The sequence below is a fragment of the Diceros bicornis genome, chromosome 30, assembly GCF_020826845.1.
Source record: "Diceros bicornis minor isolate mBicDic1 chromosome 30, mDicBic1.mat.cur, whole genome shotgun sequence".
NCBI classification, from domain to species: domain Eukaryota; kingdom Metazoa; phylum Chordata; class Mammalia; order Perissodactyla; family Rhinocerotidae; genus Diceros; species Diceros bicornis.
The window spans coordinates 3407113-3433928 of record NC_080769.1 but is presented as its reverse complement, the minus strand read 5'-3'; the positions used below and the strand labels follow the sequence as shown (position 1 = coordinate 3433928).

The following is a 26816-nucleotide window of genomic DNA, read 5'->3' as shown; positions in this document are numbered from 1 at the left end:
CAGGGAGGTGCTGGGGCAGTTATCATATTTGATTGAAATTGGACAATTGTACAATTAGTCCTTGGCCTCCAAGTTTCAAACTCGACTCTGTTTCCAGTGCCACCAAAGTCCCCAGTGGGCCTCGATAAATATTCACTGAGTAAACGGATGCGGGAAGGTTGGAGTGAGAATTTGGCAGGGTTCCCCAGCTCCATCCGGGGAGGCAGCCTGGAGCCTGGCAGACAGCAGAAGGCCAGTCTCTGGACAAGGTGGCCCAGGCCCTGGGCCACCTGGGAGCCTTCCTCTGCCACATCCTCCCATCCGTAAAATGGGTGGGCTGGAGAATTAGAGGAAGGTACCATGTTCCTCCGGGCAAGGGCCATTAACATCCCGGCTCCATAATTGGGGTGAGGGGCTTCTCTCTGAACCCCAGGAAAAGGCTCAAAAATCGGGAGCGAGAGAATTAGCTCAAAGGGTTATTTAATTCAGTGGATAAATATTCGAGGAACAGCCAGGAGGCTGATGTGGCTGGAGGGAGTGAGCAAGGGCGAGGGGGGAGGTGGGGAGACAGGGCAGGTGAAGGGGACAGATCGTGCAGCGCCTTGTGGGCTGTGGGGAGGACTTGGGCTTTTACTCTGAGGAAGGTGGGAGCCATGGGGCATCTGAGCAGAGGAGGGGCGTGACCTGACTCAGGCGTTCACAGGCGCCCTTGGGCTGTTGTGAGGCAGGCAGACTGCGAGATCGAGGGAGGAGCCGAAAGACCTAGGAGGAGGCGCCTGCATGGGTCCAGGCGAGCGACGGTGGAGAGTGGTCCCGGCGGAGGCCGCGGAAGGCGTGGGAAGAGGGTGGACTCTGCATCGGCATAATTTCTCCTCCCCTTCTTCTCTCTCTTTCTCTGCTAACCGCCCCCCTCCGAAGAGTCGCCCAAAGGAAGAGGGGAAAGAGAGAACGTCGCGCCCTGGTCTCTGGGACGACGCAAAGGGCGCAGGGCCGCAGGTAACCAAGGTGCCTCAGCCCTGCGCGCGCGGCCGGGTCCCTGGAGGGCGCCAGTGCGCAGGCGCCGCCGCCAGGGCGCGCTCCCCGCCCTGCGCCCCGGGACCGCGGTTTGGCTCAGTCCCCGCGTTTCTAAGGGATCGGGGTCGGCCACGAGCCAGCTGCACGCCCCGGAGACCCTGGAGAAGCTCCTCGGAGGCCTCCACCCTCCGCCTCCGCGTGGGCACGAGTCTGCATTTATGGAGCGCCGCCTGCATGCAGCAGCCCCGAAGAAGAGGCTGCTCCCCATCTTACAGCGGGGAGAACTGCGGCTCAGCCACAGGGCCCACCGCGAGTCAGCGACGCAGCTGGGATGCGAACCCCCTTTCATAACGACAATAACGTTAGAAAGGACAGCAGCTGACGTCTCTCGAGCGCTTACCGTGTTCTCAGCACTTGCGTGCAGTCTCATTTACTTTCATCCACACCCGAGGGGTAGGCGGGAAAAGCCTCCCTGTTTCCCAGATGAGGCGCTCGTAGGGTTTGGGGCTCCCCCAAGGCATGGGGCGCCGGCATTTGAACCCCGATCTGCCCAGAGCTTGTCTCCAGGCAGTGGGGAAGCTCCCGTGCCGTGAATGCGTCCTTCCCAGGACGCCTGAACTGGCAAACGCGGGGGGTGAGTCGTTTTTGCTTTTTGAGGGGTCCCGGGAGGCCCCAAAGCCTCCGCCGCTCCCCGCCTTAACGTGGCTCACTCCTCTCTCGGGGTTCCCGCGCGCTCAAACAGGGGACCCCCGCGGACGCAGGAAGAGGCCAGGGCGGGGGGCCCTGCAGGCGGGACCCCGCAGCCCCGGGGGCCGCCGGGAGCCGCGCCCCCTCGCCCCGCCCCCTCCCCGGGCGCCGACCTCGCGGTCACGTGACCGGGCCCGGCGGCCGCTGGGGCCGGAGGGCGCGGCGCGCGGACGCGGCGGCCAGGCCAGGCGGGGCCGGAGCCGAGCAGGCCGGAGCGGGCCGCGCGGGGGCTCGAGCCGCGCCCGCCCTCCCCGCCGCGCGCGGCGCACGCGCGCTCCTGCGCCCTCCCTCCGCGCGGGGACCCCTGGCGGGAGGCGCGAGGACATGGCCAGCGATGCCGTGCAGGTAGGCGCACCTGCGGCCGCCCGCGCCGGGCCCCCCGCCCGCGCGCTGCCGGGACCCCGGGCCCGGGCGGGGTCTCCCGAGCGCCCGGCGCCCCCTCCCTGGGCGGGCACGGCGGGGCCCGCGGGGCCCCCTGCGCGGCAGGTGGAGGTCCGCACGGGGGGGAGCGGGAGGTCCCGCCGCACCCCAAACTCCGCCCCTCCCTGGGAATTAGAGGGGGCGCGCGGAGGCTCGACTTGGGGTGTCTGCGGCTGGCTGTGCGTCCCGTGCCTGTCGCCCCGCCACTCGCCCCCTTCCCCGGCGTCCAGGTCCTGGTTCCCGGCAGGTGCCGCTGCACCTGGGGCAGGTGCCTGGCGCGGGGCCCCGGGAGGGGAGAAGGACGCCGGCCCGTGCCCCTCCCCCGCACAACAGAGCTCCAGCGCCCCCACCTCCGGACTGAGCTTTACGGTGGTCCCGACGCCACCAGATTGGCACCTGTTGGCAGAAGTGCCCGAGTCACCTCATTAGGTCGGGGGACGAGGACCCACACGGCCATCCTCCGGGCTGCCAGGTGGAACCTTGTCCCAGGTGGGGAGTGTCCAGGTCAACAGACTGGGGATTTTCTGCTACCTGGCATCCTACCTGGGCATGGGTGACAGGACTGGGTCACCCCCACGCACACACAAACACACAGAGGCACAGGTGACTGTCACCGACCTGCCGCCCAGCCAGGCTCTCCCTGTGCCATCTCGTGGACATCACAGCCCTGGACTCACCTTCCCCATCTGTGACAAGCAGGGCCAGGGTGACTTCTGACCTTCTGTGGTTCATTGCCCCAGTCTGAGACGTGTCCTGTGCCTGTAGTGCCCCTGATAGTGCCTCACCGTCCCTCCGTCGTGTGGTTGCCATGTAACTGGGTTCTCGTCTCCTTCTGCACCTGCCTCCACCCCCTCTGTGTCTCCCCCGTGACCCCCTGTCCCCCGCCTCAGTCCTGCTGATGGCCTGCCAGCCTTGCCGAGGAGCTGGGCGTATCTGGTGTTGCCGATCACGCAAGGTCAGACCTTGGGGCTGGTGAGGGCCGGGGTCCCTGCGTCTGCCTCGGCCCTGGGGGGTGCTGTGCTGGATTCCCCCGGCACATGCATGCACTTGGTGGGTACGAGACATGACCTGGACCGAGGCTGTGATTCCTGGAGCCGGGCTGGACCCGCACCCTGGCCCCCTTTCCCATCTCTGGCTTGCTCTCTTCTCCCCTCCTGATCATCTTTTTCTCGTGCCTGCTTGGGCCTGCTACCCTGTCCCTCTGTCTGTCCCGACGTGTGCCTATCTGTTCTGTGTCCAGCAAACGGATATCCTGTCCAGATTCCGGAAACGCCCAAAGCATTGAAATCTCCGGACGTGGGGGTCTAGGTCCCTGGCCGCTCTGGGAAGAGGGGGATTCTGGGAGGTGGGCCCTCTGGACCTGGAGTCTCCTGCTTCGTGGTGGGAGAGGAGGAGCAGGGATCCTCCAAGGCTGGGCTAGGCCCCTGATTCATGGGTTCGCCTTGCTGGCCCTCAGGTGACCCCTGCCCTCTGGGCAGGAGTGAGTCACCCAAGAGAAGAGAACACAGGAGGCCGGGCCTCCCTCTCTCCCTCCCTGCTCTGTGTATTTTCAGGCCTCCCCTCAGAGGTGGGGCGGGGGAGCCTGCTCCTGCTCTCCGCCTGGGCTTCCCCTGTTTGGGCTGGCCCTGCTAATGGCTGTACCCCTGCTCTGCCTGCTGGGGCCCGGTGGGGCTGGGCAGTGGGTGGGGCCTGGTTGGGAGGGGGTCGTATTCTGTGAACCTGGGTTTACATTCCGGCACTGCCCCTTCCTCGCTGTGTGTCCTGGGCCCAGTGCCTTTGCCTCTCTGAGCCTCAGTTCTGCCCTCAGAAAAATGAGGCTACGCAAGTGTTCACGGGAGAGAGAGACCGAGATGCAGACAGCGCTCTGCCGGTGGCGGTGCTGGGAAGTCCTGACTAGTGGTCCTGGTCCGCAGCCCAGGGGGTGATCTGTGTCCTTTAATCCAGGGTTTCCCAGCCTCGCGCTGTTGACATCTGGGGCTGAATCATTGAGGTGGGGCGTCCTGTGCCCTGTAGGATGTTGAACAGCATCTGTGGACTCAACCCTGTAGATGCCAGTAGCATCTCCCCACCCCCAGTTGTGACACCCCAAAATGTCTCTGAATGTTGCCAGATGCCCCCAGAGGTGGGGGGCGAAATCCCCGCCTTGGGAACCGCTGCTGTCACTTCTGAGCCTCTTTCCTCATTGTAAAGTGGGGGAGAATCCTGGCAGCTGCTCGGGGTTGATGGGGGGTCGGCAGGCTCGTGGGAGTGCAGCTCTCGGCCTGCAGTAGCCCCCCCGGGGCAGCTCTCCCAGGGTTGGTAGGGAGCCAGGGCAGACTCTCCTAGTCGTGGGTTCACAGCGGGGGGCAGTGACGTGGGGCACTCAGCTGGCACGCACATGCTGGGCCCTCCTGTCGTAAATCGCAGCCCTTCCTGCTGGCCGTGGGACCTCGGGGCCAGGACGTCGCCGTGTCAGGCCTCAGTTTATAGCGAGAGCCTGCACCTCATGGGCTTGCGCTATCGCCCTGGGTGCAGCTTGTAACTGCTACTCTTATTGGCAGCCGTCCTTGAGCTTCAGTGGGCCGCCGCTCTGGGGGCGCCCTTGCCCCAGCCCTCCAGCGCTGTCCCCTCGTGACGCGGGCCCCCTAGGCCTCCAAGCTGTGGTCAGCAGCCTCGGGTGACCCGACTGAGAGGAAGGCGGAAGTGGGGACGGCTTGCATCTGCGGGAAGGGGGTTGACCCGTTAAGCGCTCGTGGGTGTGTGCATATCAGTGTACACGGGGTAGGTGTGGGCTCTGCAGACACTCACCAGCCTGTGTCCCGTGGACATGCCTGTAGGTCTGTGGGAGTGTGTGCACTCTGAGTCAGCCCTGGGCCTGTGGACACTCGGGGAGCTGCTCTCCACGTCCAGATTGCTGGGCGTGAGTGTGTGTGTGCCATGGGCACCTCGGGCATCCCTGGGTTGCCTCTGGGGAAGCAGTAAGCAGTTCGGCCCTGGAGTGGTGCTGAGAAGAAGGCCCCTTAGATGCCCCAGAGCTGGCCCTGCGCAGTGGGTGCTGGGAGCTGGCAGGAAAGAGGAAGTGGCGGGTGGGGGGCCCTGGCAGGCCAAGGCTCAGGAAGAGGGCGGGGCCCTCCGCGGGACCCAGGATGGCGGAGGCTGGTCCCGCTTCAGACCCGGAGCTGGAGGTGGGCGCTGGGTCCTGTGGGGGGCGGGCCGAGGGGGACCCCCAGTGGCACGGGCGTGACGCCTTGCCCTCAGTACCTCTCGGTCCTGGAGCTAGGGGAGGAGACAGGGCTCTGGCCTCGGAGTTCTCTGTTTGGAAGATGAAACTGTTTGGGGCCGTTTGGGACCCGCGGGTGAGGGAGATGGAGGAGGAAGGAGACAGGGCTCTGCTCTTTAGGGTCCCAGTTGTAGAGGATGAGAGGAGGGGAGACAGGGCCTGTTCCTGGGACCTCCTAGTTTGGTGGTACAGCAGAGAGGAGAAGGGGCCTGCTCTTGGGACCCAACCCATGGTTTGGGGGGGCAGCAGAGGCCTGCCCTCGATACTTCCTTGTTTGGGGAGCAGCAAGGGGAAGATGGGGTCTGCCCTGGGATCTCCTAATTTAGGGAACAGTGGAGGGTAGATGGGCCCTACTCTTGGGGCCTTCTACTTTGGGGCAGCAGAGGGGATAACGTCTGCCCTCGGGACCTCGTCATTTGGGGGGCAATGGAAGGGAGACAAGGCCTGTCCCCAGGGACCCCTACTTTGGGGGGCACAGTGGTGGGACCATGGGGCCCGTCCTCCATAAGGAACAGATGAAGGGAGACAGGACGGTGCCTATGGGGTCCCCTAGTCTGAGGAGACAGGGATGGAAGAGGGCCCTCGCAGGTTGGGGGAGTCGGGGTCAGAGACGGGGACTGGTCTCCCCTCCCCGTTTTGGGGGTCAGGACGTGGAGCAGGCCTTGTCTGGGGAGTCGGGGAGACCAGGTTGGCCGAGTGCGGTCTGCACCCCGTGCCGGCCCCCTGACGCCACCTCGTCCCCGCAGAGCGAGCCTCGCAGCTGGTCCCTGCTGGAGCAGCTGGGGCTGGCGGGCGCGGACCTGGCGGCCCCCGCGGCGCAGCAGCAGCTGGAGCGGGAGCGGGAGCGGCTGCGGCGGGAAATCCGCAAGGAGCTGAAGCTGAAGGAGGGCGCCGAGAACCTGCGCCGGGCCACCACCGACCTGGGCCGCAGCCTGGGCCCCGTGGAGCTGCTGCTGCGCGGCTCTGCGCGCCGCCTGGACCTGTTGCACCAGCAGCTGCAGGAGCTGCACGCGCACGTGGTGCTGCCCGAGCCCGCGGCGCGCGGTGAGCAGGGCTTGGGGGCGGGCGGGCTCCTCTGCCACGGGCTCACCCTCAGTCCCAAGGACACACTCGGGCACAACGGCGTGGAGCCTCCACACAGCCTCAGAGCCAACCCGAAACCACCCCCGGAGGCAGGCGCACACAGTGACATCAACACCAGACGACCCCCAGAGACTCTTGCGTGTGGTCACACCAGCCCAGCCCCCAGAGATTCACACACATAGCTGCCCGACCTTTACAGATGTACACTGTCCCGTCTACAGCCAGCGACTTACACGCACAATCAGACAAGGCCTGGACGCAACACCACTTGCACCAACACCCTACACCACCTAGGTGTGTCGACAGCCGGACACCAACACTGTCGCATCAGCCCTCGGAGACAGAGAGAGAGTGCAGCCACCACCCAGAATCCCACACAGTCACATCTGCACCCAGAGACTCACACAGAGCCGTGCCACCATGCGGAGACACGCTGTGCCGACACCCGACACTCACACAGTCACACCAGCGCCTAGAGATCTGAATGCACACTTGTGCCGACAGGCAGAAACACATGCATAGGGTCACCCCGGCACCCAGAATCTCACAGTCATTCTAACATAGGTGTCTCGAGTAGTGACATGAGCACCCAGGGAAACACATGCTTGCTCAGTCAGGCCAACGCTCTGTGGGGCACAGACATAACCGCACTCACACCTACGACTCCCACGCAGCCGTGTGAGAAGTGGGGGGCTTCTGTACACAGACACCAACACCAAGGGCTCACGCACGCCTGGACACTGCCCGCTCACTCATGCAGGTCCTGTCCCAGCCCCGAGGGGTGTCCCCGGGAGGGGTGGTGGTTGGACCCCCTGGGCCCTGGCCCCTGGCTCCTTCCCCCGCCCCAGGGCAGAAGCCAGGCCGGGCAGAGGGCGGGTCGTCTCAGCTTGGCAGAGCCTCCCAGGCAGATGGAGGTGAGGGCCGCGGTGACTCTGTCCCACTCGCCTGCCAGATGCCCCCCAACCCCCCGGGACGGGCGGCTCGGCCTGCTCGGCCGCCAGCCTGAGCCGCGTGGCCGGCCTGGAGAAGCAGCTGGCCATCGAGCTGAAGGTGAAGCAAGGGGCGGAGAACATGATCCAGACATACAGCAACGGCAGCACCAAGGTGGGCCGGCGCCCCTCCACGCGCACATCCCGGCAGGGCGGGCACAGAGCGCTGCCCACGGCTGCCCCGTGGGAGTCCGGGGACAGCGGCTGGGTGACTGAGAGGCAGGACCGGGGTGCGGGCGGCTCGTGGGGGCGTGTGGGCAACAGCGTGACTGTGGGTGATATCAGACACACGGCAGAGACTGTCCTCTGACAGTCACTCAGTCGCCCCCAGGCTCGAGGGTGTCCACGCTCAGGGCAGCACGAGGCCTCTCCCTGCTATGGGCGTCTGACCCGTGCACAGGGTTGGGCCACCACCTACACGCACACACGCCGTCATCCTCGAATCTGGAGACACCCCCACGAGTCGTGTCAACACCTAGACACACAGACCATTATATTCACACCAGCCACTGGAGTGGCCACACAGACGCCACACGCCCCCGTCACCCACACCAGGACACACGGGTCTGCACCGACCCGGAGCTGCTCACGGACAGGCACGGTCAGACCCGCTGTGGGGAGGGCGCCCCTGCTCGAGTGCACACAAACGGGGATGTTGCGCGGAGGGCGGACCCTGCCGATGACTTTATAATCTTCCATTGAGGCGCACTGTGCGGACGTAAAGTGCTGGAAACTTCTTTGTGCAGCCTGGTGAAGTTGACCTGCTGCAGGCCACCCACGTCAGAATAGAGACCGTTCCAGTCCCCCAGCAAACTCCCCCCGCCCCTCAGTCCGTCAAAGCTTCTGTCACCACAGATGAGCTGTGCCTGGTTTTGAGACACAGCACGAAGGGGATGGAAAAGCCACAACCCATTTCCGGCATCTGTGACATGCGGGGTCCCGGGCTATGCCTGTCACCTCCGCACTGTGAGCTGCACACCCACGTCTGGACCCTGCCTACCGCAGACTGGCTCACACACATGGCTGCAGGGCCACACCCACCATGGGCACACTCAGCCACATGTACACCAGGCTGGCAGCTGACACACACAGGGCCTGCTGGCGCCACGTGCGGCCTGAGCGCTACACACAGATTAGCTCCCTCAGTCCCCAGCCCGATGGGGAGCGGCGCCGCTAGTGCTGCCGTTCCTGCAGATGAGGAAACAGGCCCAGAGAGGTTGAGGGGCTTGCCCGAAGGCACACAGCTGTTACGTGGCAGAGCCAAGATTTAAACACTATGGGCTACATCTCCCCTCTACACCTGGGAACACGTGGATGCACGTGCTGTCGCGCCCACACGCAAACACGGCCACACAGGCGCCCGGGGCCTGCATGGTGTGGTCAGACCCCAGCCGCCCCACCTTCCCCTCATGGCCCGTCTGTGTCTCCAGGACCGGAAGCTGCTGCTGACAGCCCAGCAGATGCTGCAGGACAGCAAGACCAAGATCGACATCATCCGCATGCAGCTCCGCCGGGCGCTGCAGGCCGGCCAACTGGAGAGCCAGGCCGCCCCAGACGAGGCCCAAGGTGAGCCCTCGCCCTGAGACAGCCCAGCTTGCACTCCACCTTGCAGAGCCAGCTCCCAGGCCTGTGTGGGGTCTCTTTCTGAGGCAGGGAGGTGGGTGCTGCGACTCACTGTGTGACTGGAACCCATTCCTGAGCCTCTCTGGGCCTCACTTTCCCATTTTGCCCCATTTGAGGTTTGTACCAGATCAGGTATCAGCAAACTACAGCCCACGGGCTGAATCCAGCACTGCTCTTTTTTTTTTTTTTGTAAATGAGTTTTATTAGTACATGGCCACGCGCATTCACTATCACCTAAGGCTGCTTTTGCACTGCAACAGCAGAGCTGAGCAGTGGCAACAGCGCCCGTGTATTCTGAAAAGCCAAAAATATTTACTCTGGCTCTTCCTGAAAAAGATTGCAGACCCCCGGACTAGGTGGTTGCCTTGTCACATTGGCCCCCGCTGTGTAGAACTGTGGGTGTCCACAGCGTGTGTGTCTCTGTGAATGAACGCCTGGGCGGGTCTTAACCTGATTGTCAGCCTGCGTTCGTGACAGGGTCTTGGTGTATCGTGTGCCGGGGTGACTGTGTCTGTGCTGCTGATGTGTGTCAGTGTCGTGTGACCTTGCCTGGGGCCCAGGAATGGTGTGTGTGCCCTGGTGACCAGGGTCGTTGATGTGTCACCATGAGAGAGAGAGCAGTGTCGGCTGTTGGTGGGTGTCAGTGTGTTGCCGCTGCTCTAACAGAAGCACGGGCTGGGGGCTTATAAACAACAGACGTTTATTTCTCACACTCTGGAGGCTAAAAGTCCAAGATGTAGGCGCTGACAGATCCCGTGTCTGGTTCACAGACGCCGTCTTCACGCTGTGTCCTCACGTGGTGGAAGGGATAGGCGAGCTCTCTGGGGTCCCTTTTATAAGGGCACTGATCCCATTCACGAGGGTTCTCCCCTTGTGACCTCGTCACCTCCCAGAGGCCCCTTCTCCTAACACCAGCACATTGGGGGTTAGGCTTCAAAATATGAATTTGGGGAGGAGGCAAACATTCAGATCATCGCAGTGGGGCTTGTAACTCAGATGACAACATGTGTGTCTTTGTGGGGGAGATAGCAGTGTGACCCTCCATGTGATTGCACAAGTGTGACGTGAACACCCATGCGGGCTTCTCAGTGACAGTGTGTGGTGGTCTGATCACGTCCCTGTGCCTCTGGGCGACATTGTAACCTTGGGTGACAGTGTGACTGTCTGTGACTGAGTGCCAGGGTCTGAGGCTGGGTCATTATACAGGACGGTGAGACCGTCCCTGGAACCTACAGCCATGGATAAGTGTGACCATGACCTTGTGCCTCTGGGTGATAGTATGTCCTTGTACATGTCCCTGTGTCACTGGGTGACTGTGACCTTGTGCCATTGGGTGACTGGCCATGTCTTGTGTTGGGCCCTGGCTGTGACCCTGTGACTCAACACTGGATGTGACAGCCAGTCTGTTTCCCTGACACATTGGGTCTCCTGCCTGTGTGACAGTGTGATGGCATTTCTTTGCCTGTCCCCATGCCTTATATGTGTGGCAGTGTGATTATGTTCCTGTGATTCTTCCTGGGCTGGACTTAGAGCCCTGGGAGTTTTGCCAGTGTGACTGTGTCCCATAGGGTGTTCATGTCTTGTGATCATGTCCCTCTGCTCCTGTGACAATATCCCTTTGCCTAGGGGGGTGACAAGGCATGTGTCTGTGTAATATCCACCTCACCCTTGTGACAATGTCCCTGTGTGGCAGTGTGACTACATCTTTGTGAGAGTGTGTGTTCCTCTGCCTGTGAGTGACAGCGTGCCTATACTGGTGACAAAGTGACAATGCCGCTGTCACCCTGTGAGTGACAGTGTGACGATGTCCCCATTCCCTCAACTGCATTGTATTTCATTGCGTGGATGGTCACCATTCATTTACCCAGACCGCTACTGGAGGAAATTCGGTCGTTTCTAATCTTTTGCTCTTAAAAAGAAGGCTGCAGTGGATAACGGGGTCCACATGTGGACGGCAGAGGTGTCTCTAGGGGATAAAGCCCCTGCACTGGGATTGCTGAATCAAAGGGTGAATGCATCTGCGACTGGATAGAGAGGGCCAAACCACCTCCACTGGAAGGCAGCTTGTGTTCCCATCAGCAATAAATAAAGGTTACTGTGAAGGTTTTTGTGTGTGTGTGTGTGTGTGTGTCTGTGTGTGTGTGTGTGCGCGCGCGCGCGAGGAAGATCAGCCCTGAGCTAACGTCCATGCCAATCCTCCTCTTTTTGCTGAGGAAGACTGGCCCTGGGCTAACATCTGTGCCCATCTTCCTCCACTTTATGTGAGACGCCACCATAGCATGGCCTGACAAGTGGTGCGGCCGTGTGCGCCCGAGATCACAACCTGGGCTGCCGCAGCAGAACACGTGCACTTAACCACTACACCATGGGGCCAGCCCCTGTAAATGTTTTTTAAAGTGCCCCTGTGTTTGACTGTATCCTTGTGGCTGTCCCGTTGCCTATAGTGTCCTGGTGACAGTCCCTGGGGATGACGTGGGACCCTGACAAAGTATCTGTCCCTAAGCCTGTGTTCACAGTGTGCCTATATATACGACTGTCCCTCTGTGACAGCCTAACTATGTCCCTGGGACCATCCTGTGGGTGACAGTGTTTGGATAAGAGTGACTGCGTCTGGGTGGAAGTGTGTGCCTGCCGGTGACAGTGCGACTGGGAGACACGTGATGCATGGCGGTGGCGGTATGTCTGTGGCCGGTGCCTGTTCCTGCAGGTGGCTGCGTGTCTGGGGCCCGGCTGGTTGGACCTGTGCCCCAGGCTGGCCTCACTGCCTCGCGTCCCACACCCACAGGGAGTCCGGACCTGGGGGCCGTGGAGCTGCGCATTGAGGAGCTGCGGCACCACTTCCGAGTCGAGCACGCGGTGGCCGAGGGTGCCAAGAACGTGCTGCGCCTGCTCAGTGCCGCCAAGGCCCCGGACCGCAAGGCGGTCAGCGAGGTGAGGGGCGGGGCCTCGGGCAGGGGCGGGGCCTCGGGCAGGGGCGGGCCCAGCGGTGGGGGCGGGGCCTCGGGGCAGGGGTGGGCCCGGGGGCGGGGGCGGGGCCCCGGAGGCGGGGCGGGGGGGGGCGGCTTCGACCCAGGAGGGCCTTGGTGAAGGGTCTGGGGGCTCCGGCCTCCAGGGAGAAGGAGCCCCAGGTAGGACTTAGCCGGTCCAGGGGAGGAGCCTGGATCTGCCCTTGTGGGGGGCGCCCCGACCCCACCCCAGCCCGCCCCACCCCCGCCGCAGGCCCAGGAGAAGCTGACCGAGTCCAACCAGAAGCTGGGGCTGCTCCGGGAGGCCCTGGAGCGGAGGCTCGGGGAGCTGCCCGCCGACCACCCCAAGGGGCGGCTGCTGCGCGAGGAGCTCGCGGCGGCCTCGTCCGCAGCCTTCAGTGCCCGCCTGGCCGGGCCCTTCCCCGCCACGCACTACAGCACCCTGTGCAAGCCCGCGCCGCTCACAGGTGGGTCCCGGCCTCCCGCAGCTCTGGACTCCCGACCCCTCCGCGTCCCCCATCCCCGAGACCCCGACCCTGATCTCCACTCTCCCCCACCCTGCACTCCCACCCTTCTTTCCTTCCCTTCCCCGTTCACCCCAGTCCTCCTAGCCCTGGGCCTCATTCCCCAGGCCAGACAGCCCATGCCCCCTGGACTTCCCACCCCACCTTGACCTCTGATTCTGGACTCTTGCTCTCATCGCCCCATCCTCGCTTCCCGCACTTCTCCCCAACTGGCCCTGTGTTTCTCCTCCAGCAGTTGTCCCCCAGCCCAGCCCCTCACTCTCAGAACCCTCAGCCCTGAACCTCTGACCCCGCCCCCTAGGCCAGCCAGCCCCACCCTCCTTACTCCTCCGCCACTGCCTCACCAGACCAGCCCTACCCTAGACCCCAGTGCCCCTAGATCTCAGATCAGCTCTCTGAATCCTACCCTGGACCCCCAGTCCTGCTCTGCCCCCGCCTGCCTGGACCTCCGGCCTCCACCTGAACTTCTCTTTTGTCCCTATACCCCGGCATGCAGAGCTCTTCCCCGCCTGGCCTGCCCTAGCCTCGCCCATCCCCCTTGTCCCCTATTTCTCACATCCGGGCACAGCCATCCCCGCTTCGGACCCCTGCGCCACCCTGCTTGTCCCTCGCCGACCCCCACGTGCGTGCTGGCCGCTCCTGGAAGAGCCCGCTTCACCTGTGTCCCCTCCCCTCAGCCTGCCCCAGATGTGGCCCCCTGAGCCTGCCCCTCCCTCAGGGACCCTGGAGGTGCGCGTGGTGGGCTGCAGGGACCTTCCAGAGACCATCCCGTGGAACCCCTCACCCTCGGTGGGGGGATCTGGGACCCCCGACAGCCGCACCCCCTTCCTGAGCCGTCCAGCCAAGGGCCTTTACAGCCGGAGTGGAAGCCTCAGTGGCCGGAGCAGCCTCAAAGCGGAAGCTGAGAATACGAGTGAGTGGGCGTCCAGGGCCTGGAAGGACGAGGGGGGTGGGGCTCCTGGGATGCCCACATTTGTAACACTTTAAAAACAAGTACATCACACCTGTTAGGATGGATACTGTAAAAAAATAAACAAAGCAAAATAACAAGTCTTAGGGAGAATGTGGAGAAATTGGAACCCTTGTGCACTGATGGTGGGAATGTAAAATGGTGCAGCTGCAGTGGAAACCAGTATGCGGTCCTCAAAACATTAAACGTGGAATTACCACCTGAGCCAGCAACCCCACTTTTGGGTGTATACCCGAAAGTGATGAAAGCAGGGTCTCGAAGAGAGATTTGTACACCATGTTCATAGCAGCATTGTTCACAATGGCCAAAGGGTGGACGCATCCAAGTGCCTATTGATAAACAGTTTATCTAGAGATAAACAGAAGGTGGTAATCCATGCAATGAAGTATTATTGAGCCTTGAAAAGGAAGGACATTCTGACACATTCTACGGCATGGATGAGCCTTGAGGACGTATGCCAAGTGAAATAAGCCAGTCACAAAAAGACAAATATGATTCCACTGATATGTGGTATCTAGAGTAAATTCTTATAGATGTGAAGAATGGCGGTTCCCAGGGGCTGGGGGAGGGAGATGGAGAGTTAATGTTTAACAGGGACAGAGTTTCAGTTTAGGCAGATGAAAAGAGTTCTGGAGATGGATGGTGGTGATGGCTGCACAACAGTGTGAATGTACATAATGCCACTGAACTGAACACTTAAAAATGGTTACGATGGTAAATTTTATGTAAATTTTACCACAATTAAAAACCAAATACATATGTGCAAAAAACTATGTATAAAGGAAGAATAACAATAGAGCAGACAGCCATGTTACCATCACCCAGGTCAAGAAATAGAACTCTCTGGAAGCCTCCTCCTCAATTCCAGCCCCTTCCTCTGTCCTAGGGGTAGCTACTCTCCTGATTTTTGTGGTTATCATTTCATTGCTTTTCTTTGTAGTTTTAGCCCCCATGTATGCATCTCAGACAATATGGTTTAATTTAGCCTGGTGTTTGAACTTTGTAGACATGGAATCATCCAGAACATATTCCACGGCAATGGCGTCTTTCATTCAACAGCATTGGGAGACTTATCCATATTGTTACATGAAACTATAATTCATTCGTTTGTTTTTATTCCTGTTTAATGGTTCATTGTCTTAGACTGAGCCATATCAAATTGCTGTCTTTTTTTTGTAGGTAAAAAATAGTTGAATATCAGCAATTTCATGGTTCAGCTAATAAGACTACATTACAGTTTATATGTTAATTTTCCTGTTAACGGAGAGCAAGATGTTGCTAGTTTGAGGCCGTTATATAAGCGTTATATCTGTGCATCTCCTGATGTGCACCTGCTGCATTTTTCCTAGGGTAAACACTTAGGGGTATATTGCTGGAACTTGCATGTAGAATAAATGGATCCCTACCTCACATCGTACACAGAAATCAACTGCAAGTCTATTAAAGGCCTTAAGTGGTAGGCAGAACCTTAGAGCTTTGTCAAGATAGCAAAGCAGAGTGTACCGGGGGGAGGGGAGGATTTCTCTAATAAGATACGAGAGATGACCCCCCGCAGCGTTTCCTGACCCCAGCCCTGCCCTGCTCCAGGCGAGGTCTGCACCATGCTCAAGCTGGACAACACAGTGGTGGGGCAGACGTCCTGGAAGCCATGTGGCCTCAGCGCCTGGGACCAGTGCTTCACCCTGGAGCTGGAGCGGGTGAGCGAGGTTGGGGTGACAGGGCTTGGGGGAGGAGGGGTTCTGGACCTCGGGCACCCCAGGTGACGGCCTCTTCCTCCCCTTCGAGGCCCGGGAACTGGAGCTGGCCGTGTTCTGGCGGGACCAGCGGGGCCTGTGCGCCCTCAAATTCCTGAAGTTGGAGGATTTCCTGGACAACGAGAGGCACGAGGTGCAGCTGGACATGGAACCCCAGGGCTGCCTTGTGGCCGAGGTACCGCCCCACCCCTGGCCCTGAGAAATGCTTCCTGCATCTCCTCCTAGTTTTCTAGAGGGGGAGGATAAGTGTTTACTCGATAAGTGCTTGCTTATGCTTACTTTGATAGAAAAATGAGTATAATTAGTCACATCAGTGACATGACTTAACCTGGGATGGGTTTCGTTCTGAGGCAAGATGTTAAAAAAAAAGAAGTAACAAAATTTTGTCAATCCAGAAAGAAAAGCAAAACCTGGTGACATGTCCTGGATTGCTACCAGAGCCACAGCTGAGGCGAGAGATTGCGTCCGCAGTGGTGCTGGGGTCCACATCGGGGTCCTCAGCACTAGGCACATGGGGCCTGACCCTGCACAGTCGGCCGCTGAGCGGCAGCCCTGGTTTCCACCCACAGGAAGCCAGTAGCGCCCCCCCCATTTGTGACAATCCAAAAGGTGTCCAGACGTTGCCCGTGCCCCTGCTGAGAGCCCGCGCTCTACGTAGCCTCCCGAGGTGGCCCCCCCGAAGGCTGAGCCCAGCTCTGTCCTCGCTGCTTTGCTGGCATTAACTCTTTCATCGTCACAACAGCCCCATGCGAGAGGGACTGTCATTAGTCACCTCTGACTCAGGAAGAAACTGGGCTCAGAGGAAGACCGTCACTGGCCCCTCCTTGAGCCAAAATCGTCCTCAACAATTCTTTAAACTTGCCCTGCACACACACGTGCCCTGTTGTATGTATATATCTATCTCCCCACGTCCACTCCCCATGAGGGAGTTCTCCCGCGGGCTGTCATCAGGACCACGGACGGGAAGGGGCAGGGGGCAGGGATGGGTTCTGTGCAGGGTGGTGACAGATCGGCTGTCAGGAAGACAGTCCAAATGGGGGAGGTGAGGGGGCGGCCAGGGCTCCTTCACAGCGCTCCTGCTTGCCGTCAAGAATTTCTTGTAATGATCTCTTCTGTTCTTGGGCCTCTCCCAAGGCCCCATCCAGTAGAACCTTCCGCAGTTCTGTTGTGGATGAGCCTACAATACTCGCGTTCTGTTGTGGGTGGAAATGCACTATATCCACCCCGTCCAATATTGCAGCCACTTGAAGTGTGGCCCTTGTGACTGGGGAACTGGAATTTTAATTTTACTTAAATAGCCCCATGTTGGAGTCAGGCCAGTTCAGCTAGAGCAGTGGTGCCCCCATGGGTGGGCCCCAGCGTCACCTCGTGGGCTTGCCGAGTACAGGCCGCTGGGAGCCACCCCCAGGGGTCCAGGTGGGGGCCCGACCTGTGTTTCCAGCAAGTCCCCAGGTGATGTGGACGCTGCTGGGCTGGGGCTGCACGTGGGGAATCAGGACACTTGATGACATGGCTGTTGGCTGGAGGTGTGTGTCCATCTGGTTGGGTCAGACCCCTCCCCACCCCAGACGGAGGCCTGGTCACCAGCTTCTCGCCTTTCTAACGTGGCCCTTCAGGAGGCGGCTGGTTTTATAACCCTTCACACGTTGCACAGTACTCTGTGTGTGGATGTGATGCCACAGTGATCGGAATGCCGACACTTAGGGGTGTGCACGTCTGTGCCCCCAAGGGCCCCCACCACGCTGCCTGGAGGTGGTGAGGGTCCTCACCTGGTGGCCTCCCCCCAGGTCACCTTCCACAACCCTGTCATTGAGAGGATACCCCGGCTCCGGAGGCAGAAGAAGATCTTCTCCAAGCAGCAAGGTCAGGGGCTGGGCTGGGGGCAAGAGAGAGGCTGGGGGTCCCGGAGCGTCACGGAGGGTGACGCCTGCCCCTGTCCCCAGGGAAAGCGTTCCAGCACGCCAGGCAGATGAACATCGACGTGGCCACCTGGGTGCGGCTGCTTCGAAGGCTCATCCCCAATGCCACGGCCACGGGCACCTTCAGCCCTGGGGCTTCTCCTGGACCCGAGGCCCGGCCCACGGGGTAAGCGGGAGGGCCCTGGGGTCTCGGCTGCCCCTGTTGCTTCCCAGGGTGCTGGGTCCCAGACACACCCTCGTCCCTTGTGCTGCAGCGACATATCCGTGGAGAAGCTGAGTCTGGGGGCTGACTGGGACAGCTCACCCCAGAGGAGCCCTCGGGGTCCTCCTTCCAGCCCGTCGAGTCTGGTGAGTCTCCCCCTTTCCCCTAGGCCTGGCCGCCCGGCTCAAGGCCCAGAGACCTCCGGGAACTTCCCTGGGTCACACAGCACATCTCTGCCAGAACTGGGGCCCAGTTCTCTGTCTGGGACAAAAGCGTGGGCTCGAGAGCCAGGCTCCCACGTCCCCATCCCCGCTCTGCCGCCGGCTAGCTGTGTGGCCCCGGCACGCGGCTTCGCCTCTCTGTGCTCAGTGCGCTGCCCTGTAAAACGAGCACGTTCACCGTTCATGTCGAGGACGGAAGTCAAGGTAGTGGTCTTCTCTGGGGGGCATTGATTGGAGGGGACACACGGGACCCTGCGGGGAGGTGGGAATGCTCTGCGTCTTGCTCTGGGTCAGAGATCAGTGGACTTTTTCCTAAAGGGCCGTAGAGTCAATATTTTCAGCTTTGTGAGCCGGAGGTCACAGGCGCAGCTACTCCCCGCTGCTGCGGTGCAGTTGCACTGCGCTGGCGCCTGCGAATGGCGTGCTGGTCCCTGGAGGGCCTCGCTGAGCGGCGCTGAAGCTCGAGTGTCACATCACTTTCACGGGTCACAAAATGTTATTCTCCTGTTGACTTTTTCCCACCCACTCGCAGACCACATACAACACACAGTTTTTGGAAACCTGGTCTCGGCCATGGGTGCCCGGGTGCACGCGTGTGTAAGAGCTGGTCCCTCTCCCACCTCGCCGAGTGCTTTTCATACCTCATTTCTTAAAAATGAAAATAATAATAATATATGCTTCGTGGCATCAAGTGAGATGAGATTAGATGAGTTTGGCAAAGAAATCCAAAAGTTTAATAACACCCCATGCTGAAGAGGACGAAGGGAAGCATGCAGTTGGGAGACGTGAAGTGCCGTGTCTTTTTGGGAGGGCGTAGCTGGCTGAGGTACGGGTGGACGCAGCCTTGCCCCAGCAGCTCCACTCCTGGATGTCTGTCTCGACGTTCCCGCGCAGGCACAGCCAGGACGTTCACCACAGCAGCTTTGTGTGGGCAAGAGTGGAAACGACCGCAGGGTCCATCTAGGAACCCTTGCTAACTAAATGACGACATGGAATAGTACGCAGTGGTGAAAAAGGAGGCTGGTCTCTGTGCTGGCCTAGAATGGTTTCCCAGACAGCTTGTCTGGTGGGAGATACAAGATTGGAATATTGTCAGTAGTGGGCACAAGAAAAGCAGAGCCCGTACTGGCGTTTTTGCTTGTATGGGTCTGGAATATATGTAGAAAGGTACCTAGGAAATCATAAACGGCTGCTGGTTCTGGGGGCACAGCTGGGGCAGGAGAGGACGATGTTTCCCATCATACCCCTGTTTGCACTGATGGAATTTTTAGAACTGTGTCTGTAGTGGAGGATGATGGACCAGTAGGTAATTTTCTTTTTCCATTTAAATATTGATTTTGATTCTTTTCATGGTTATATATGCATGTGGTGTAAAGAATTAAGAGGCTCCACAGGGCTCATACCAATAAAGGGAATAAGTAGATAAGTGGTAAAATATGTTTACAGCGTGAAATGTGCTGAGGAGAAACATGAAGCAGTGGAGGGGGATGGGGACTTCTGGGGGGTTCTGTTAGTTACCAGCTGACCACCTGGGAAGGCGACATTTGAATAAGGCCTGAAGGAGGTGACGGAGGGGCCGTGCAGGTGTCGGGAAAAGAGCATTCCTGCTGCAGGGACCAGCCTGTGCAAAGGTCCTGGGGTGGAAACATGCCTGGTGTGTTCAGGGCACAGTGAGAGGAACAGTGTGGCAGGAGGGGAATGAGCGGGGAGGCAAGTGGGGTGACAGGTGAGGTGAGAGGGGGCCTTGGTGGCTGTCGTGTTTATGGGGTTCCTCTGCCTTCCCTCACTCTGACCCCTTCTCTCCAATGCAGAGGTCCCCGATCCAGGAAATGACCGCCACTCCCGACCGCCCTCCTTCAGAGGCCCAGGAGACCCCAGGCCCCACCCTGTGCAGGTGACAGCCTCCTCCGCCCACCACTGTCCCCCCGCCCCCTGCCCCCCTCCCGCCAATGTACTCTCTCCACAGCCCTCTGCGGAAGTCGCCCCTGACCCTCGAGGACTTCAAGTTCCTGGCAGTGCTGGGCAGAGGGCACTTTGGGAAGGTGAGGGGCGAGGGGTGGGCTGGAGACGCCGATCCCAGGCCCCGTGCTGGCCGCTGGAGCCCCCCCTGTGGTTCCAGGTGCTGCTCTCTGAACTCCAGCCCAGCGGGGAGCTGTTCGCCATCAAGGCTTTGAAGAAAGGGGACATTGTGGCGCGGGACGAGGTGGAGAGGTGGGACCTCGCGCAGGCCCTCTGAGAACCTCGGTCTTTCCTGTGGGGAGTGGGAGACAGCAGCCCCTCCTTGGAGCTGCTCTGAGGGGGACTGGTAACAGTCACTCGCACTGGTTAAGCTAGTACTTAAGATAATAACAACTCTTAGAAAGCACCCACTATGTGCTTTATAGTCAGCAACTCTTGTGTCCCCACGACAGCTCCAGGAGGTAAATACTGTTGCTGTCCCCATTCTGCTGATGGCACAGAGAGGTTAAGCAAGTTGCCCAAGGTCGCACAGCCAGTCAGCAGCAGATCCAGGATTCAAACGGAAGGACTTGAGTCTGGAGCCCGTGCTGTTAATCGTGACTGTGCACTGCTCCTGCTTTGGGGTCAGGGCCCTGGGCTCAAATCCTTCCTCTGCCACAGATGTGCTCAGACACCTTGGGGAAGTCACGATGCCCTACTGAACCTCGGCCTCCCCGTCCAGAAAAGGGGAGTAATAATGCCTTTCTTGCACGGCCACTGGGTGGATTAAATGAGAGGAGCACCTAGAGCGTTTTGCACAGTGCCTGGCCACCTGTAAATGCCCAGGAGAGGCACTGAGATGGTCCCCAATCTTCCTGACACCCTTTTATTAATCAGGAACCCAACTTAGACAGCCTTAAGCACATAGAGGAATTTATTGCTCTGGATCAGAAAAGTCCAGGGCTTTGCTGCCTTCAGGCATGGCTGTATCCAGGTGCTCAGGTGATGTCTCTCGGTTCTGCTTTCCTCTGTAGGGTCCTTGCTTGCAGGCCCCTCCTGGAGACAGAGATTTCTTCCCCCCCAGCAGTTTAAGGACCATTCACCAGCTTTAGCCCTTCATCCTTAATAATTCCAGCAGAAATCTAGACATTGGCTTGGCTTCCCCATTCCTGAACCCATTCCTGGCCAGAGAGATGGGGTGCTCCCGTCGGCCCACCCCTGGTTCCCCAAAGGGAGGTTGGGGGACTGTTACTAGGACATTGGATGGATTCTAGGTGCCCGTTCAGCAGATGGGGCTGCTGAGGTTCAGAGAGATTAAGCAGTTTGCCCAAGGTTGCACAGCCACTGGAGGTCCTCAACAAATCTGATGACTGAGGACTGCGGGAGGTGGGGGGGGCAGGGGAGTGAGAGCTGGGGGAAGGGAGCGACTGGTCTCTGACCCCGCCCCCACCCGCCCAGCCTGATGTGTGAGAAGCGGATCCTGGCAGCGGTGACCAGCGCGGGCCACCCCTTCCTGGTGAACCTGTTCGGCTGTTTCCAGACGCCGGAGCACGTGTGCTTCGTGATGGAGTACTCGGCCGGCGGGGACCTGATGCTGCACATCCACAGCGACGTGTTCTCTGAGCCCCGCGCCGTGTGAGCCCCCCCGCCCCGCACCTGCCCGGCGCCTGGAGTTCTGGGGTGGGGGCTGGTGCGGGTGCGGGAGCCGGGTTCACTGCCCTCCCTGCCCTGCGGGCCGCCCCTCACGCCAGCCTCCCTCGCAGCTTTTACTCCGCCTGTGTGGTGCTGGGGCTGCAGTTTCTGCACGAACACAAGATCGTCTACAGGTGCGTGCGCGCCCTGCCCTCAGGGCTCAGGCCTCGGGAGGGCCCGGTGCCCACTCGGCCCTCCTTACCCCCAACCGCTCACAGGGACCTGAAGTTGGACAACTTGCTCCTGGACACGGAGGGCTACGTCAAGATCGCAGACTTCGGCCTCTGCAAGGAGGGTGAGGGGTGGACGGGGGCTGGGGGCTGGGGGGGGGCTGGCCCTTGGGGATTGGCGGTGGGTGGGAATGGAAGCCTACGGTGCCCGAGTCACCCCCGACCCTGGCCCTGGGACGGGGCTGGCCGGCCCACCCGGTGCTGGGCTGGGCTCGAGCCCCCTCCCCATGTCCCCCCGTGCCCTCTGCCCCCAGGCATGGGCTACGGCGACCGGACCAGCACGTTCTGCGGGACCCCCGAGTTCCTGGCGCCCGAGGTGCTGACGGACACGTCGTACACGCGCGCGGTGGACTGGTGGGGCCTGGGCGTGCTGCTCTACGAGATGCTGGTCGGGGAGGTGAGGCCCCAGGCTGCCCGCCGGGCCTGGCTCCGGGGGGTTCCTGGAGCCTGTGCGCGCCCGGCAGTGGGGTCGGAAGCTGCCTGCACCACACGCTCTGATCGGGGCCGTGGCTTTGCCCTCGTGGCCTCAGTTTCCACGTCTGTAAAGCGGGCACTCACCCTCCCACGGGAGCCCGTGGGCAGAGGGCTGGGCGGGCCGGGCGTGGCGGTGCCTGACCCCGCCCTCCCCGTGCGCAGTCCCCCTTCCCAGGGGACGACGAGGAGGAGGTGTTCGACAGCATTGTCAACGACGAGGTGCGCTACCCGCGCTTCCTGTCGGCCGAGGCCGTGGGCATCATGCGCAGGGTGAGGACCCCCCCCCCCCCGCGGGCCCGGGCGGGCCTGGGAGGGCTCGGGCGGGAGGGCACCGACACAGCGCTCCCCCCAGCTGCTGCGGAGGAACCCGGAGCGGAGGTTGGGGTCCAGCGAGAAGGACGCAGAGGACGTGAAGAAACAGCCCTTCTTCAGGGTGAGGCCGCCCTCGGGACGAGGGCTTCACCCCCAACACCGTCCCGAGACCCCGTTCCTTGCCCCCACACCCCGCTCCTCCCCGCTGGCCTGGTGGGGCCACTGCCCTGTGTAGGAGCCCAGGCCGCCCCCGACCAGCAGGCCCCGCACTCGCTGTCATCCGCCCTGAGCCCCCAGGACCCCACTTTCCCCCCGTCTTTGACGCCGCACCCCGATCCCCGCAGCCCCAGGGCTGGGTGGGCGCGGGGCCGGCCCCTCGCGCGCCCCAGCCTCGCGCTGACCGCCCTCCGCCCGCAGACCCTGGGCTGGGACGCCCTGCTGGCCCGGCGCCTGCCGCCGCCCTTCGTGCCCACGCTGTCCGGCCGCACCGACGTGAGCAACTTCGACGAGGAGTTCACGGGCGAGGCGCCCACGCTGAGCCCGCCCCGCGACGCGCGGCCGCTCTCGGCCAAGGAGCAGGCCGCCTTCCGGGACTTCGACTTCGTGGCCGGGGGCTGCTAGCCCGCCCCGCCCAGCCACCCGCCCAGCCACCCACCCAGCTGTTCGTAGTTTTTAAAAAGGCCTTTGGGGTTTGCCCCATCCATGCATCCTCGGCTCCTCTTGCGCGCAGTAACGGGGGGGGGGTAGTGGGGGGGCTACGTTAATGGTGGCGGGGTGGTAATCGTGGGGGGCTACGGTAATGGTGGTGGGGGCCGTGCTTGGAGGTGGGGAGGGTTGGGGGGACGGATCCGATGGGTGGCCGGATGCATGGTGAGTGACAGGGAGACGCTCTGGGTTACGTGGGGGTCATCTGAAGAGGATCAGGGGAGGGGTGCCGGGGACTGTTACTGGGGTGGGGAGCGTGGGCAGGCCGCGGTGGGAGGGGGCTCGCGGCTGTGATGGAATGTGGTTTAGGGGTAGGGCCTTGGGGCTGTGTCGGGGGAGCCCAGGGCCGTTATGAGCGAATGGTTGCGAGAGTCAGTGCCGGCGGCGCCAGGGGCAAGAAGCGCCCCTCGAAGCCCCCACTCTGCTCCGGCGGAGCCCCAGCCCGGGGCCGTGGCGTTGTGCGCATGCTCGCGCAGCTGGGCTCCGGCGTGTGCGCCCCCGCGTGGCGAGTCCCGGAACTGCGCTCCGCAGAGGCGCCGCGCGGCCGCCAGGGTGCTGCAGCCCCGACGGCGCACACCGCCCTGGGCGTGTCCACAAAACGGCCTTATTCCCTGAAGGCTCCGCGCTGCGGACCCGGGCCGGCCCGGGGTGGTGGGCTTAGCCGCTGGGGCCCCGGGCGCCTAGAAGTGGCTGAGACTGCTGTGTCGGGAGCTGCGCAGCGAGCTGGCGTCCCAGGCGCTCCTGGTTGGGCCAAGCCCCGCGGGGCCGCCCTTGGTGCCAGCCCTCAGGGGCAGGAGGCGGAGCAGCTGGCGCAGCACGGCCTGGCGCAGCAGGATGTACACCCAGGGGTCCAGGATCTGGTTCCATGAGGCGAGGCGCACGGCCAAAAACAGCGGCCGCTGCAGGGAGCCAGGGCCCCAGCCCCCGACAGCCAGCACCACCAGCACCTGCGGGAGAAGCCGGCGTGAGCGCCGGGCGGCTGTCGGGGAGGGCTGGACGAATGGGAGCGGGCGGGAGGGGTCGGGGGCTGTGGGGAGCGGCGGGGCGTCACACGGGGGGTAAATGGGGGTCTTCGTGGGGAGGAGCTGTGTATGGAAAGAGAGGCGAGGAAGCGGGACCTTAGCGTGCTAGAAATTAAAGCCTTCAGCAGACGTGGGCTCGGGCAAGAAAGGAGGGAAGTCTCAGGTATCCCGAAGGACAGGGGACTGGAGGAGAGAAGAGAAACGGGGGAGGTGGTGGTGGAAGGGGACTAGAGGATGAAGCAGCGGGGCCTAGAGGGACGTGGCTGGAGAGGAGGCTCGCATGGGTGGGGTGAACTACGAAGACCCCAGGGAGGAGAGGTGGGACGTCACGGGGAGAGAGCAAAGGGCGGGATCTTGACAGGCGGGGCCTCGAGGGGGCGGGGCCCTGGTCGCGGAAGGGACGGAAGACCCAGATATGTTAGGAGGAAAAAGGGTGGGCAGGGTCAGGGAGGGAAGGAGCATGGTTGGAGGGGCGCGCCCCTCACCAGCAGCGGGCTCCAGCAGATGCACGACACCACCATGATGCCCACGAGCTGGCCCACCATTTCCACGTCGTGGGCGCGGGCTCTGCGCGCTGAGCCGCGGCCCAGGGAGCCGCCGGAGGCCGAAGCGACGGACGAGGTGGACGAGGCGGAGGCCGAGCGGGGTCCACGCGCCCCCCAGTGACGGCGGCTGTCGGGGCTGGAGGCCGAGGGGCGCCGTCGAGAGCGGCGGCGCCAGCGAGCGCGCAGGAGGGCCAGGCCGCTGAGCGTGTTGCACACGAGCGCGGCGAGCAGCGCGGCCAAGCCGAGGCCGGCGAAGAGGCCGGCGAGCAGCGCCTGGCGCCAGCCCCCTGCCGGGCCCAGGCCGATGAAGCACCACGTGCCCGGGTACTGCAGCTCGTAGCGGCCCAAGCGCGCCAGCGGCAGCAGCGCCACGGCCAAGGCCACGCCGGCCAGCCCGGCCACCGCCAGGCGCGCGCGGGCCGCCGAGACGCGCGCCGCGTGCAGCAGCGGCCGCGTGACGCCCACGCAGCGCTCCACGGCCATGCCGCAGCCCAGCAGCAGCGGGCACAGGCCGAAGAAGACCATGCAGCCGCCCAGGAAGTGGCAGGCGCCGCCGGCCGGCGAGCGCCCCGCCGTGTACAGGCGCAGCACCAGCGCGCCCGGGATCACGTGGCCCGCCAGGTCGGTGGCCAGCAGGCTGGCGACGAACAGCAGGAAGGTGGCGGCCGAGCGGCGGCGCCGCAGGCGGCCCGAGGCCTGCGCCAGCAGCGCCAGCGCCAGCACGTTGGACACGGCGCCCAGCGTCATGGAGAAGATGGGCAGCGCCGGCGACGCGCCCGCCAGGCCCGACGGCGGCCCGGCCGAGGCGTTGGGGGCCCCGGGCCCCGCACACGTGGTCGCCTCTCCCGCCAGGCTCAGGTTGAGGGGCCCGCAAGGGCTCATGTCAGGCGCAGGGCTGGGGAGAGGAGAGGAGGGCGAGGTGAGGCTGCCCAGGGCACAGCGCCTGCCGTGCGTCGGGCTGGGACCAGCCGTGGCCCCTTCTTGGCTCATCAGGACCGGGTTGACCCCATGGCGTTCTTCGGTCGACCCTCTGCCCATGGCAATGCCAAATGACCCTGGCTGCCCGTTCCTGATCGCTCCTCCTCCTCTGCCTCTCGCCTCCCCATCTCTTGCTCCCCGCCTCAGTCTGCCCTCACTGCCCCGTTCTCTGTCCACCAGGCTCCCCAGCTCCAGCCCTCCCTGTCTCTGTCGCACCTCTGGGCCTCTCGGACCCACCTCTGACACCCACCTCCCATGTTTACACCGCAGCAAATTTCTGGCCCCTGGCCCCATCTGCTACCCCCTGACCCATTTCTGATCCCAGGTTCCCACCTGACCCCACTGCCCCATCTCTGCCCATTGCCGTGTCACCTTCAGCCCCCTCCTTCATGTTCACAGCCCCACCTCTGCCACCTTGGGCACGTCTCCCTACCACACTTGTTTTAGCCCATGGCCACATCTCTGCCCCCACAGTCCTGTCCCTATCCTTGTCCCACACACTCCCATCTCTGAGCTCCATTGCAGTCTCTCACCGGGCCCTACCCCTGACCACAGCTGCCTCATCCAGGGTCCCGATAGTTCCACTCCCGCCAGCCCCGCATCCCTGCCCCGAAGCCTCAAGGCCGACCCAAGACCACCCACCCTTGATGCCCTGGTGGTGAGGGCTGAGAAGGCAGAACTCTGCTGGGTCAGGTGGTTAGGAAGGATGGACAGATGGTAAGACTGGCAGGGACAGACGGATGGCATTGAGAGGGAAAACAGGACAGACTGAGGTAGCCACGGGCCCCATCTTTCTGTGCCCTTCTTCCCCACTGGAGACCCTCGCCCCAGCCTTCTTACCCGGCGCTGCCTGGGACCCGGGGTCCCCATCGCCTGCCGCTGGACCCCTGCTGCCCGCTGCGCCTACGCCTGCTGCGCCCGAGCTCTCGGGCAGGCCGCGCCCTCCCTCCCTCCCTCCCGGGGCGGCTCCTCTGCTCCCAGCCTCCTCCGCCCGCTCCGGCCTCCAGGGGCTGCTCCACCCAGCACGCCCGCAGGGGGCCTGAGGTGGCCAGACTCCCTCTCTGTGCTCCTGGCAGTGGGCAGGGGTCCCTCTGGGCCCCAGCTCCCCTGACCGGGGAGTTGGCCTGGTGCCCGTGACCCCTCCCCCCTGGCGAGGCGGGAGCAGCCCCCTTCCCCCCAGGCGCAGGCCTCTCGCCTGCCTCATTAATAAAGCGGATAAAATCTAAACACTGGAAAATGTGAGCGTCACC

The 26816-nt window shown here is 62.4% G+C and overlaps 2 protein-coding genes across 5 annotated transcripts; one reads left to right on the top strand and one right to left on the bottom strand.

Annotated features, from left to right (window-relative positions):
* Window positions 1-744: 744 nt before the first annotated feature.
* Window positions 745-23040, top strand: PKN1 (protein kinase N1). 4 transcript variants are annotated; one of them, XM_058525502.1, is made up of 22 exons: window positions 745-975; window positions 6166-6463; window positions 7455-7606; window positions 8922-9057; window positions 11900-12045; window positions 12334-12547; window positions 13323-13517; window positions 15162-15271; window positions 15360-15503; window positions 17116-17191; window positions 17272-17413; window positions 17502-17595; window positions 19482-19564; window positions 19637-19712; window positions 19790-19881; window positions 21067-21243; window positions 21372-21434; window positions 21519-21595; window positions 21785-21927; window positions 22167-22274; window positions 22357-22437; window positions 22734-23040. In XM_058525502.1, the coding sequence occupies exons 1-22, from the start codon at window positions 760-762 to the stop codon at window positions 22935-22937; spliced, it is 3027 nt and encodes a 1008-aa protein (XP_058381485.1). In that variant the 5' UTR covers window positions 745-759; the 3' UTR covers window positions 22938-23040. The 4 variants fall into 4 exon arrangements, with proteins under 4 accessions (XP_058381485.1, XP_058381487.1, XP_058381488.1 ...); XM_058525504.1 differs by lacking the exon at window positions 745-975 and adding an exon at window positions 1959-2085; XM_058525505.1 differs by lacking the exon at window positions 745-975 and adding an exon at window positions 2554-3115.
* A 456-nt stretch (window positions 23041-23496) lies between these two features.
* On the bottom strand, window positions 23497-26507 carry PTGER1 (prostaglandin E receptor 1). The gene is made up of 2 exons (XM_058525500.1): window positions 24529-26507; window positions 23497-23968 (listed from the first exon to the last, which is right to left on the bottom strand). Exons 1-2 carry the CDS (start codon window positions 25858-25860, stop codon window positions 23702-23704), a joined length of 1599 nt encoding a protein of 532 aa, XP_058381483.1. The 5' UTR covers window positions 25861-26507; the 3' UTR covers window positions 23497-23701.
* Window positions 26508-26816: the final 309 nt, after the last annotated feature.